The 14,239-nt window shown below is 41.3% G+C and overlaps 2 protein-coding genes across 5 annotated transcripts in view; one reads left to right on the forward strand and one right to left on the reverse strand.

The window, feature by feature from the left end:
• Positions 1–2,576, forward strand: part of POC5 (POC5 centriolar protein) — a 39,246-nt gene extending 36,670 nt beyond the window's left edge. For all 4 annotated transcript variants that reach the window (XM_032278027.1, XM_032278019.1, XM_032278033.1 and 1 more), the window contains one exon: positions 2,197–2,576. In XM_032278027.1, the coding sequence (XP_032133918.1) occupies positions 2,197–2,340 (144 nt within the window). In that variant the 3' untranslated portion in view covers positions 2,341–2,576. The remainder of the gene's footprint in view (positions 1–2,196) is intronic.
• Positions 2,577–5,376: 2,800 nt separating this feature from the next.
• ANKDD1B (ankyrin repeat and death domain containing 1B) overlaps positions 5,377–14,239 on the reverse strand; it is a 54,877-nt gene continuing 46,014 nt past the window's right edge. The window contains 5 exon segments of the mRNA XM_032278179.1: positions 5,377–5,785; positions 7,352–7,483; positions 10,041–10,242; positions 13,572–13,633; positions 13,636–13,666. Coding sequence (XP_032134070.1) covers positions 7,464–7,483; positions 10,041–10,242; positions 13,572–13,633; positions 13,636–13,666 — 315 coding nt within the window. The 3' untranslated portion in view covers positions 5,377–5,785; positions 7,352–7,463.

Below are 14,239 nucleotides of genomic sequence, written 5' to 3' on the forward strand. Positions count from 1 at the left end.
AGCTGGATTGATTTGAACTGAACTTCAGGTGAAGTAGGACCTTAGTGAGGTGGAAGGCTAGAGATGGAAGCACCTATCGAAGTCTTCTTGGAGATGATGGAGGATTTATTTTAGGATTATCTTAAGATTCATGTTTTATAAATTGGACAGACTCTGAAAGTTCATAGAAGACTTTTCTATATATTTTTGAATATGGAAGACAAGTTATCAAAAGTGAGAAGAAACCCATTTCTGTTTTTTCAGGCATAAAAATGTATAGAGATGGTGAGAGACTGTCCATTTGTGAGGTAAAGAAGGCGTAAAGAGAGCACAACCTTTTGTTTTGTAATAATGATAGGAAGTCATATTTTACAGAAGAAAAATCAAAGAACTAAAAATTTAGAACCCTTGTTTCTGATCCTTACCTCCCATGCTGCCCTCCCTTTATTCAGTATGTGCGTTTCCTCCCCACTAATTGCATATGAATCAGAGAGCCATCAGCTGCTTCCATTGTCACCGAATTTGGATCATGTGACAGACACAGTGGCAGTCGTCTGCACTGTATTTCATTTTACCTCAGGAATCAAGATCTAAAACTACCAGAAATGGTTATTACTAAAAAACCGAGGATGCAATTTGTGACATCGTAGCCCCACCTGCTGGATGATTCCATGCTTCTAGAGCTATTTCATTCTTTGTCATATTTTGTGTATCATAATTTCAGTGATAGCTTTATTTCTACAGTTCCTCCTGCTCATCCTCCCCAAGGAGAAAGCCTTTTCAGTAGGCTCAGTTTAGGTGGCTGGCAAGTAAAATTTCCTATCTGTTGCAAGAGTATCTCCTATTTATAATGGTTATTCAGTTATTTATGTACAAAGAAACATTTATATAAGGTACTTTAAGAAAGGAAGTTATTTTTCTGTTTCTTAAAAAGGAGTTCTGGCCAGGCACAGTGACTCATGCCTGTAATCCCAGCACTTTGGGAGGCCAAGGTGGGAGGATCATGAGGTCAGGAGTTCAAGACCAGCCTGGACAATATGGTGAAACCCCCTCTCTACTAAAAAATATGAAAATTAGCTGGGCATGGTAGCACACAACTGTAGTTCCACCTACTTGGGAGGCTGAGGCAGGGGAATCACTGGAACCTGGGAGGTGGAGGTTACAGTGAGCCAGGATCATGCCATTGCATTCCAGCCTGGGCAACAGAGAGACTCTGTCTCAAAAAAAAATAGTTCTGTTCTTTTTAAAGTGGAATCTGACAGGATCTTTTGTTTCTAAGAGGTTTCATTCCTTTTCTTAAGCAAAAACTACAGCTTGGGGTTTTTTAAACATGCAGTGAATGTTTTGACCAAATATATATAATTTTACTTCCAGTGTTTTAACAATGACTTTTCTAAGTGGAAGACCCTAGTAGAAATTGACATGTCCTAGTCAGTGACGTGGAGTGAGAACTTACCTTAGTACAAATCCCACTGCTAGCTACTAAGAAGCTTTATCGGGTTTAATGGGGAAAAGCCTTGTACTGATACATATTATACATATGTTTGCATGTAATGTGTACTTGTGTACATAGCATGTACTTATACATATTATATGCATATTACATGTGTGGACGGAGTCATGTGTATCCTGACTTTAATGCTTCAGTGCTCATATCTAAGGTGTTCCTTTGAGCTCTGAGGTGATGTGCATGAAAATTTTAGTCAGCTCCTGGGTGACCCAGGTTAAATATGAGGGCTCTGGTGTAAAGCAAGGACCATACTGCATCTGAGGGCTTCCCTGTGTCCCTGGGATTGGTCTCCACATACTAACAGTCAAGTGGAGAGAAGGAAGCTGGATGGAATGAGGAGGAGGACTCAGGACTGACCCCTCTTCCAAACACCACAGAGTTCCTGTGTATATACAGAGCCTCTGTACACATTACAGGATTCTCCCTGGTCCTATTGGAGGAATGGCTGCCATGGCTTTTTTTATGATCCTTGCAGATATAGCTCTGCTATTACATCGTGGGTGTTCAACACGTCAGTCAGACTGGGTATGGGTTCCTTACAGAGCAGGGCCTTGTCTCATTTAACAGCTGCTTCACTCCGCTCATTGCTTCTCTCTACTGGATCTTAACAAATGTTTGTTGGATTAAATTATAGATCATAGATGATGAAATGATACTTAGTATACATAGTCTTGTGGTATTATTAAAACAGATTTTTTTCTTTTCAGCAAACCATTCCTCAGGCAACTGCAGCAAAATATCCCCGGACCATTCATCCTGAAAGTAGTGCCTCAGCTTCTAGATCACTTGGAACCAGATCAGCTCACACCCAGTCTCTCACAAGTGTTCAGTCCATAAAAGTGGTTGACTGAAGTGAATATGCCCATAGTGGGGTCTTTTAATTCCTCTGGACTTACCAAGGGTTAGAAGTCTTTTGTTTTTAACTTTCCATATTGTTAGAACATCATGGATACATCATGTTCATCTGTTCAGAATTACAAGAGGCTTTTTCATGCTCTACCATGCTTTGTAACTATATGTAGAAATTATTTTAATGTTATTTTTTATTTAAGTAATTAAGTAAAACTTTTTTAAATTAAAAAAGAAACTGGACTTTATTTTTTAATATGTTTAGCCTGTTGCTGATTATATCATCAAAGTATATAAATTTTTTTCACTATTTATAAAACACTAAATCATTTCCAATGTTACACAGCTGTAATTCACTCAAAGTGTTGAGAGGGAACCTTACTTAAACTATTAAGAACTAGTAGAAACTGTGATATTTTTATTTTCAATTTAAAAAGTTAAAGGCCGAGTGTAATAATGATTTTTTTTCTTTTTTTTTTTTTTTTTGAGACAGAGTCTTGCTTGTCACCCAGGCTGGAATGCAGTGGTGTTACCTCAGCTCACTGCCTCCTTCTCCCATGGTCAAGTGATTCTCCTGCCTCAGCCTCCCAAGTAGCTGGGATTACAAATGCCAGCCACCACGCCTGGCTAATTTTTGTATCTTTTTCAGTAGAGTTGAGGTTTTACCATGTTGGCCAGGCTGGTTCCGAACTCCTGACCTCAAGTGATCCTCCCGCCCTAGGCTCCCAAAGTGCTGGGATTACAGGCATGAGCCACTATACCCAGCCTCAAGTTTTCTGTGGCTTTTGTCTGTTAGTCTTCATTTTTCCAGGACTCTGACAGTTGACAATAGATGGAAATGGCAACACCTATGTTTAATGCCAAAAGGGAAAACATTTTTAATGCTAGAACAGAGTTACTGAAGTATCAGAAATTTCCTGTTAGAATGATCCTGTTTCTGGTATTCTTTCTCACCTTATTTGAAACTCTGCAGCACTGAACCGACATTGTTCCCCCTAAAAATCTAAACACTGTTCTGTGATGATATAGCCTTGTGCAACTCAGCAAACCTAGGCCTGGGCAGAAATTGTTCAATGGCTGGCCAATACAAAGAAACCATCTGGGCAGAACTGATTTAGGTGAACAAGACCTGGCTTCTAATGGTTTTATTGCTGACTGTGTGGGCCACACAATTTAAATGACTCTCTGGATCCTCATCTGTTTACCTACTATTATTTCACAAGTACTTATGTAATACATAAAAATGAGCAGGTTCTAAAGAGTCTGTCCAGGACCTCAATTTCCATATCTTTAACAGAGTGGATGGACTTAATCATCTGTAGCCTCTTCTAATTTGAATATAAATTCTCTGCACTTTTATTATAGGAAATAGGTTTTCTTGCTGCCTCACATGTTCACAGGACATTGGAGAATAAATGTGATACAGGCAAATAGAATCCCATTTTCTAATGGGGCCCATTAAGGCCTTTCTGAATTATTATCAGGCTGTTTCTTAAAGAGTATTAGCTATTTACACAACACTTGTTCTGGGTTCTGGCCCAACTACCATTGTGGCAAACAGCTCCACCCTTCATGGGCTTCAGCAAGCTTTTCATGAACACAAACCACCAGCACCTCATCTCGCACCCTTTCTGTGTGCATGCTCTTCCCGGGCTTCTCCGTTCATTCCCAGTTTTGTTGGGAGAGTACGGGCTCCACTGGGGAGCCCACTCATGCAACCCAAAATTAACACCCACATTGTGGTAAACAGACCAATTCTTCCTTCCTTCTCCCCTGTATGAATTGTCCTGAGATGTACTAGTACGTCGTGTCTCTCAGAATAAAGTAGCCCATGATTAAATAATCAGTTATGCTTGTACCAAGTACCAAGTGGTGGTGGCAACTTTGGTAATTCACTTTGTCCTCCTCATTCTCCCTCCTTCCCTGGACAACTCCCCTTTTCCTCCACTCCTGCTTCCCTATACGTACACTTCTGAAAAGGTTGTTGCACGTAAACGTCGGCCTTAAGCTCCACTTTTTGAGGAATCTAGACTACAACTAGGAATGGTTTTCAGTATTCAAGCTAAAACAATATGGACAAACTAAAGTGAATATTATGAATGTTGTGATTAAGAATATTATAAACATCTTTTTAAGCTTTAAGCTCTAGAAATGTACGTTGTCTAAAGCACCAAGCAATTAATGTTGGCCTAAGTTAATGTAAATTTAACAAACACTTTACACAGTTGAGTATGTATTCATATTTGTTTATTTTCACATAAAGAGGTTACCCCAATCTGGTGGGGAGCAGCGATAGGTCAGTGGAAACTGGCCATACTGAAGAACAGATGGGATAAGACTTCTCAATACATTTTTGAAAAATGTTTTGGATGCATGTGAATCTATTACCTGTTTTAAACATTCATAATATTAAGTCGGCCATTTACAATCACTATGAGACAAAGACATAAAACTACAAATTCATGATAGAATAACTGGATTGAAATTGTTCATGATTTTATTATGTGCCTTGTAAATTTAGAGTCAGAATCTGAGAACGGAGTCTTAAATTCTAATGAATAGGTAACATAAACTGACACAAATTCATACTTGATTTTACATTTATTTCATAACTCTCAGGTTTCAAAAATAATGCATGTTTGTTGTGAAGAAATTGGAATTTGCCCAAAAGTACAAGGAAAGTAATAATCTGTAATTAATTACAACGCCAAGAGATTTTTTTTAAAAATTGGTGTACATACTTCTGGTCTTTTCGAAGTAATATATTACACATTATGTGTGATTTAAAGTCAACAATGACTGTAAATTTCCAAACCCAGTTTCTCTTACTGAAACAGTTGATCTCCATACTGTGGGCATGAGGCTAGCTAGGCATTTCACAGGCATTTTCCCTTCATCTTCACTCCAGTCCTATGGATTGAATAGACATTTGTCCCACTTTATAGGAAAGTGAAGCTCTAAGAACTTAAATATTAACATGCTCAAAGAGTCACATCTAATAAGTGGCAAAACCAAGTTCACAACCATATCCGTCTATCGTAAAAACCATTGGTTTTTTGCTGTACCATGATGCTGCTTCCATGAGTTTAAAAAAAAAAAAAAAAAGACAGCAAAACCCTCCTAGATTATCTTATTACATGAGTTCCATCAAATGACAGAAATGGGAAAATCATATACAACTTGCCCTCAACAAAAAAAACTGTTTGACTTTTCAGTGGTTGAAAAGTATCATGGTATTACTCTTCTTTCATCTGTTAGAGTACCCTATCACCGCCATCACCAGAGCTGGAAATCAATGCTACTGCCTACTGCTGGAAGAAATTTATGGCATTAAAAGAACTGAATGCTGAGTGGAAAATCATGTAAATACAATTTCTTTAGGCATTTATGAAACTACACATTTCTTGGAGTTTGAGTCAGTTTTGCTTTTGAAATGACGAGTCTTTTCTGGAAAAAATAAGATGACATTTATTAATACCTAACATTTTGAAAGCACTTACTTCGTACCAGGCACTATTGCTCATTAAATCCCACAACAGTCTTTTGAAGTAAACATTTTTATTTTCTTTCCTAGTTAATAAATGAGAAGATTGTCACAGGGAGGTCACAGAGCTTGCTCAAGATTTACAACCAGTCAGCTTTGGAGTTCAAGAGTGAACTCACACAGGCTTGCATCAGGACACATACCCTTAGCCAGTTCAGTGGGCTGCATCTTCGTCTTCTCCAAGGGTTCTTTTGAAACCTCTTTCAGGGGAAGAATACATTTAACCCTTTACCCATTTAGAAAAAAAGTACAGCTCACTGCCAGGGCTTCAGCTTTACATAAATACACTCTTTGAGGCGGAAGTAAATCTGACTGATTTTCAATGTGAAAAATATAAAAACTGTTCTTGGAGTTATTTCTAAACAGAACTAACATCAGGGTAGTCTGAATCATGCGAATTGTCAATTTCTGAAAAACTGGGTTCACTGAATGAATCTTCAGCCGACAATTGTTTGAGAATGATGTTAACATCACATGTAGGAATGCTATATTTTCTAGGACTTAACATTTTCAACAATCAAGAGTTTCCATATTTTGTACATGGAAATGCCACTACTAAAAACAGAATGCTACAAGTAGAATGATGTCTTTTGTTTCCAAAGTCAATATACTACAGCAATGCAAAAATAATAATAAAAGTAAGATAATTCATGGCACAGTTTCCTCAGGGGAAATGCTGCAAGCACCGCTGGTGAGTATTCTCGGGGCAAATGGGAACAGGGTTAAGAGAAAAGTTCCAATCGTATGAGATAATGTGATGAAAAGTAGGTATCCACACACTGTTCCTTGTACCTACTACTGCTGGAAACTACTAGATCACTCAGTGTTCATTCATTTATCTTCTTGCTCTAGGTAAAACTGCTTCGTAGAAATAATGGCAGATGTTCCTACATTTTGCTTGAATGCTTGCTATTATATGAGAGCTACAACACCTCCTAATTTATTGATAAGTTTTTAAAGCATCTTTCCTGACAATATAGTCAGTCATTTTGGCAGAGTGATTTTTAGCAATAACCTCAGGTGGCCTGTCTGCTCCTTTTGTTCCACCTAGAGAAAACATTTTCAGATCCATTAACCTGTGGTTTTTCAACGGGCAAAATGGCATTTTGAGCAAGACAACTTTTATTGGTGGAGAACAATCCTATAACTGTATGGGATGGTTTAGCACTTCTGCCCCATCCCTCCTCCTCCGACCACACGTACACATGAGCAAAAACACTCCCACAGTTCTTCAAATGCCCAGCAGGGGGATGACATAGAACTACCAGGCTGACAGGTGACCAGTATTCACTGGATCATTCCCCAGAGAAGAAGCTGCTGACAGCTTACAAGCCCCTTGCATAGCTCCATACTCCGTGTGAGCCACAGCTAACACCACGCTGGGACTGCAGCTGGTCAGGATGGTGTTTCTGTAGACTGCTCCCTGACATTTTAAGGGAGAAAGAATTTCTGTTGAAACTGTCACTTACCAGCTAGTTTGGGGAAACCTGCGCATACCAGCTCTTCCTACAGGTGCTTGGCCGGATCAGCCTGAGTCGTCAGGGTCCCATGTAGCCAGATAAGTAGAGCCCTGTGGCCATGTTAACGGAAGCTTTCATTTCCCGCACCAAGCACAAGAGGTCCAAGGTAAAACACCATGAGCTGCTATCTCTTTCCATTGTAATCTCAATTCCAACTAAACTTTCTGAATGACTGTGGTTGCAAGTCCGTTCCTCTTCGCATAAAGCCCTTCCCATTGCCCTCACTGTACTGCCTTGTGGTGACCAGCATTTGCATGCCCTCCAGCCCTTGCCATGATGCACCTGCTGTGCTTGACACACACCCAAAGGAGTGTACAAGAGAGGACAGTTGTAGTGCCTGCCCAGTGGTAACAGTTTTGATGAGATGTGCAACTTCTCACAGACCAATGCTCCTCAAACTCACAGTGCTTCTTTCACCTGAGTATCTTACTAAAATGTAGGTTCAGGTTCAGTAGATCTGGGGTAAGAATCCATGCATTCACCAACTCTCGGGTGCTGCCACTAATGCTGCTCTATGTTCACCACTCTGAGCTGCAAGCATGCACGGTTCATTCTGCCACTCCAGTTTCAAGGAAGCTACTCTGATGGAAGTTTGCATCCCTGGGCCAGGATTATTCATTTGACAAATAATCACTGGATAACTCAGCCTGGAGGGGTGTCTGGGAAGTACTGGGACTGGGAACCACAAAGCCACTGTGGCTCCCAACAGGAGTTCAGTTACCAACACACTACAGACTCCTTGCTATGAGGGAGAGTGTGCAGGAGCAGACATGCTGTGCAAGGAAAGAGGCTTAGCTCTGCGGGGGCAAGGGAGACGTTCACTGGACAGACTGTTAGAGAGGCGGGCATTTCAGGGAGAGGAACTGCACGCTTCCAGAATGTACTCCTGGGCAGGTCCTCTGTTCCTTTCCTAATCTTGCTCTTGATACACTAATTTTTCTTAAATACCATCATGAACCTGTTACTTCTTTACTCAAAAGCCCACAAACTCCCTGGTGCTAGTAACCTTACCCTAGATCACAACATAATTGAATTGTAAATGTCATTGTTATTGTGCCGACTAGATTATAAACTCCTTCGAACATGCAAGGCTTAGAGAGCTGATGTATGTATCCCTCATCCGGCAGAGATAAACAATCCAGGCCCTCCGTAAAGGTTTCATCGAAACACCTTAAAATCCCCCTTATCCTATTGCCAAGTACTCTGAAGGTACACTGTATTTTCAAGTCATCTCTTCAGGTCAAGATAGAGTTCCAGGAGGCAACTCAGTTTTCCTAAGACTTCACAGAACACTATAAGCCTTATTCATGACAAAAAAGAAATCTTAACAATAAAAAATCTTTTCTAGTTAGAAACTAGCTAGTATTCAATGTTTTCAATACCTTATCTTCTATCTCTCACATGAAAATGTATCCTAAGCATGAGCAATACACAGTCCCATAATTTACTTGTATATGGTATAAACAGCGTGTGCTCAAGGGCTGTGCTTCTGCCATCCCCAGTTCCCAGCAATCACGAATACAAATCTATCCCTGAGCAGGGACACCTTCTCGTCTTAGGATGTCCACGAGAGGGCACTGCTCTGAATAGAAAACTTGGCCAAGAAACATATTTGCTTCATTGATTATTTTATTTTTTATTTATTTATGTTTGAGACGGAGTCTGCCTCTGTCACCAGGTTGGAGTGCAGTGGCGTGATCTCGGCTCACTGCAACCTCCACCTCCCGGTTCAAGCAATTCTCCTACCTCAGCCTCCCCAGGAGCTGGGACTACAGACTCACGCCACTATGCCCAGCTAATTTTTATATTTTTAGTAGAGATGGAGTTTTACCATGTGGGCCAGATCTCGATCTCTTGACCTTGTGATCCGCCTGCCTCAAAGTACTGGGATTACAGGCATGAGCCACTGTGCCCGGCTGCTTACTTGTTGAAGCTAATTAGTTGATTAATGCCAAGCAAAATTTCTGTATTTCCTAGGTTTCGGTCTAACCACAAAAAAGCAAAACTAAGGAATCCAGCTGATCTGACCTCACTAATTCTGACAGCTTGAGTCCAGCTGAAATGATTTCATTGCTTGGAATCATCTAGGCAAGAAAGCCCTGAGTCTCATCCCTGTGTCTCTCATGAGACAGCCAAGCCTCCCATAAGGCCTAGTCCTACAAGAACCTCTTCCCCCACACCCACCTGGCTTAAGGAATTCCTCTTTCTGGAGTGCAAACTTAAACAGTGAGACTATTGATTACAGAATAAATCCATTCACCCCAGGACAGTCTCAAGGAACACTAGAAATCAGATTGGCTTCCCACTGGCACACCAACTGTTAAATCCTTGCTTCCTTAGTGACTGTCCAGTGGGAACCTTAATTTCTTTCTAAATGCCACATGTTTGATATGGCTCAATAAACATAATAATCTCTTGCAGACTTCAGTTTACTGCAGACCATGAGTGTTCACTTTTCTGCAAATCTTAACGTCCAATCACTGGTGTGGGCCTAAGCTAGCAGCCCCTATTCCTGGGCCCCTCGAAGATTGCGGCTTACTGTGAGTGCCATGTACTTTCTTGGAAGACCTCACACCAGGAGGCACTGCTGTTCCTAACAGTGAATTCCTCCTGCCCACATCATCCAGTCTGTACTCACCCGACCACTGCTCCTCTATGGCTCTAATCTGGTCATCTGTAAAGTTCCATGAACGGGCCAGCCTCTGCCACTCATTGGCCTTCAGCTGACGATAAGCCAGGTCCCAAAGGAGTGTGTGAATATGTCTGGTCTCCAAACTATGATCTTGCTTGAATGTCAGAGTAAAGCCTGTCGATGGGTCCCTGATACTCTCGTGATCCTCCTAAAGTGAAAATAGTTGTATCAGAAGATTTCAGATGTGTTCTACTTACTACCTTATTTCACAGTGTATATGTTTTTCAAACATAACCGGTAAAGTGGTAACCGAGACTATGTTTTCGATGCCATCTGTCACTGGATCATGTTTTTGCCATCCAAAATGGAAACAAATGCTTGAAATCAAAAGTTTGGGTACCGTCTGTCTGACATAGGAAATGGGAGGGATTTTGCCTATTGTGTTCCATGCTGCTTAGAATAGAGAATGAGAACAGAGAGGCTGTCTTGGGGAAGGATGTGTCACAACAACAAAACTATCACTATTGGACTTTGCTTGAATCCATCCATACCCCCTTTTCTTCTTTTGTTTATTTGATGTTCTCATATCAAAGCTTCAGTGGGCCCAGACTGGGTGTATCCCTTATAAGATCACATAGCTGGTCCCTCATTCATCCTGCTCTCTGGTAAGCATGAGGAGAGGAAACCAGGAGCCTAGCTCAGGGTGTGACTTGGGGAACAGGTGACCAAGGGGGTGGAGAGGACAGGAGTGGATATCATTTAAAGTCACTGCAGCCAGGTTCAGCCCAACAGCACTATGCCTAGATTGGCGTCTTGTTTTCTGTCTGTGTAAAGGTTTCTTTTGTCTCTTCCGCAGAATCCACCAGAGACCTACAGAATCAAACCAAAAACACTGGAGAAAAATTCCTGAGTGAAAGCAGGAGCACGTCTTCCTAGAACTGCCTCTTGTGCTGATACCTCTTGGGCTCCAGGTAATCCTCCTGCAGAAAGCTGCAAATCAGTTAAGGACATCCAGGACACGTGGCCCACCAAGAAGTCTGGGACTTCCTGTTTACCTCTCCTTTTTCATGTATAGTGACTCTGTTTTTGTCTTTCACTTAAATAAAGGTGTATCTTAATGAAAATATTCTTCACAACAAGATGGGAGTCAAGGCTGGGGCAGGAAATGGATCAAAAGGGTATGGGACCCTGGGTTTCAAAACTAATGAGAAGAACTTGATGGGACAGGCTCATCCCCACCAGGGATCAGCCTGCACCCCTCACGGCACCAGCAATCTCCTCCAGAAAGCTTGACAGGGGAAGCGTAATAAGCTCCTCCTGGGAAGCTTGGCCAAGAAGGGCAAAACCCTCCTCTAGTATCTGAACTTTGTGTACAGAAGTTGGAAGAGGAATGGGAGGTGTGAATTACCCACAATCGTTTCAGAGACTGTAAAAGGCAGGGTCTTCTCCAACCCAGCCTCAGCTTTACTTCCACAGTGCCTAGCTCCCAGGAATTCAAAGGAAGTGAGGTTGAGGATGGGGAGATCTAACAAACTTGGGTGCTGTGGGCCACTTCTCTTTGTCCTTTTCTCCTCATTCCATCTCCTGAAACAATGATGAATCCAGCAAGATCCAAAGCCTAAACGTCACGAGGGAAAGGGAAGAACACAAAATGCTTCTGCGTTTATCTTTGTGCGGTAACATTTTTAGTTCTTCAAGAAACTTACATGGTTTTGCATTTCGGGATTGGGCTGGGTGGTCCCTCAGGCTTCCATCGAAAAGGGCAGGAGACTTGGAAAGCCTAGGTCTTTTTCAGCAGTCAGTGAAAGCATTAAATAGCTTGCCTGCCAAAGCACTGAACCATTTGCAGGAATAACATGAGCCAGAACTGGTGGAAATTAAAATAACATAAGCCAGATTTTAGGAAGCTCCCATTTGCCTTTGAACCACTGAATTTAATGATGGATGATTGGGTGGTTATGTTAATGGATAAATGGATATAAGAGAGGAAATTTAAATCATCTCTTTAATCCTTTTACTAGGAACCATTTATATTAGGCAGGATATAAACTTGTTCAATGAACAAAGAGAATTTAAAATAATAAATGCATTTGGTTAAAAAAATTGAAAAATGTATCTTAAAAGACAAATATTTCTCCAACTCCAGACCCCAGGACCCCAGTTGTCACCAGAGTAAACAACTCTTACCATTTCTGGGGGGTCTCCTTTAGCTATATTTATGTATTACATATGGTTTTCAAAGTTTACCTAACTCTTATGTCTTAAAGATTCATTAGGAAAGAGGGTGTATTCATTTGGTGGGAAAATAATTTATTCTCATCTACCCAAAAGAATTTTTTTAAAGCTTCCAGGAATTAAAAATAGAACCAATGAATATTTCTATTTCCAAAGAAAATGTGAAAGCAAGTTAAAGAGAAAGAGAAAAGATGGCACTTGGTAAAGTTGTCTTCAATTAAAAAAATGATAATTTAAGAAAATAAGTCTGAGGATAGGAAAAGAGGAGGAGGTAAGGGGAGGAGATGAAAGAACATAGAAAGATGAGGAATGGGAGAGAAGAAAGAGAATTCCAATTGTTAACATTTTTTAAAAAAGTTTTATAAGCAAAGCACTTTTATTTTTGGTTTTACAGGCAAGAAAAGTTGCAAGAAGGATGGCGTGACCTTTAAAAGAATCCATATAGATCAAGACTAGCAAGCTAATTAAACAGAATTGTGAGAGAGAAGGAGATGAGTAAATGCTTTTTGATTTAAGGATTTAAGGGAAATTTCCCAGGATTGGCCAGGTGGACAGCAATCCAGCTTCACAGAAACTCAGGGTGAGCCCCACATGATCAGGACCTGAATTCCGGAGCTAACACATTGGGCCAGGGAACGCCATGCAGCCTAGAATGGAAACAACACGTCACTATAAGTCAAGAATGGTGTCTGGCAGTGCCATTCTTGCCTGAGGGCATAGACGTGAATCTTGCAGGGGAGGGCAGTCTATCGAGAAGCTGCATGGGTAGCGGATATCAGAGGAAATAAAAATGAAAGAACACCAAAAAGAATGACTTACAGACAATGGTTTTTTTGTGTGTTCTCAAGTGAGTAAGGTTTTCATGACTCTCACGGAATACTTAAATGCCAGAAAGCCAGCACAGAGGTGTGTTGAAAACTGCCAAGCCACAGAAAGGAGTTTTTCTTAATCATTCATTAGTGCTCCCGGGAATAGCTCATGGCCAGACTGTGGACAGAGGGCACAACCAGGGCGTCACCCATCAGGGGTTCACATGCCAGGTCCATTAGAGCTGGCATGGACAACACCGCTTGACCCAAGCAAACTCTACGCACTCTCAGTTCTGACATCTGATGTCGGCAAAGGAAGAGGCAGCTACTCATTCCATGAATGGGGGCAGCACAAAACAGAAGGCACAGTTTTAACTGTACTGACCAGGGCTCTGCTCATTAGAGCAAAGTATGACGCAGCCCCCACATTGCCCCTCAAGAAGATGGGTGCTGCCAGGAGAGCCTCCACTGTGCTGGGCTCGTCCTTCCTTACCTCTCTCCAGGCGTAGTATCTCTCTGCTTTAATGAGCATGTCCACCACGAGGCTATGGTTGTCCTGGAGGCCACAGCCAGGGCAGTCTTTCCTTGCTAAAATGTAAAAAAGGAAAAAAGAAAAAAAAAAATCAGGCGGTATGGCCCAGTGATTAGGAGCTCTGGTTTTGGAACATGGGGAACTGGGTTCAAATCTTGATTCTACCACCCCATGCTGTGTTAACTTAGGCCAGTCCTTTTCTCTTTGGGTCTTTATAACTACCGCATAGTGGAGTGGTCAGGGGTAAACGTGATCACACATATAAAGCCTTTAGAACATATGCTAATAACGCTGAATATTTCCTAGCCTCTTCTGCAGTTAGGTATGTGACCTAAGTTCTGGCCAATGGTCTGTAAATAGAAGTGGGACATGCAACTTCTGGGAAGTATCTTTAAACAGAAGAGGGATGAATGGTATTTTCCTTCCTTTCTTCTTCCTCCTGAGTGGAATGCTGACATGATGGCAGGAGCCTGAACAGCCACTTTAGACCAGGAGGTAGAAGCTATGTTTTGAGGAGCATTGAGTAATAAGACAGAAAAGGGCTGGATTTTATTACAAATAAAATATCAGTAATGGCAACTCTGGTCATTCATAGCTCACTGGACCCACATCTAGAATGTTTTTCCATT

This window comes from Sapajus apella, unplaced genomic scaffold, assembly GCF_009761245.1.
Source record: "Sapajus apella isolate SASKATOON/1434 unplaced genomic scaffold, GSC_monkey_1.0 scaffold1, whole genome shotgun sequence".
Classification (NCBI taxonomy): domain Eukaryota; kingdom Metazoa; phylum Chordata; class Mammalia; order Primates; family Cebidae; genus Sapajus; species Sapajus apella.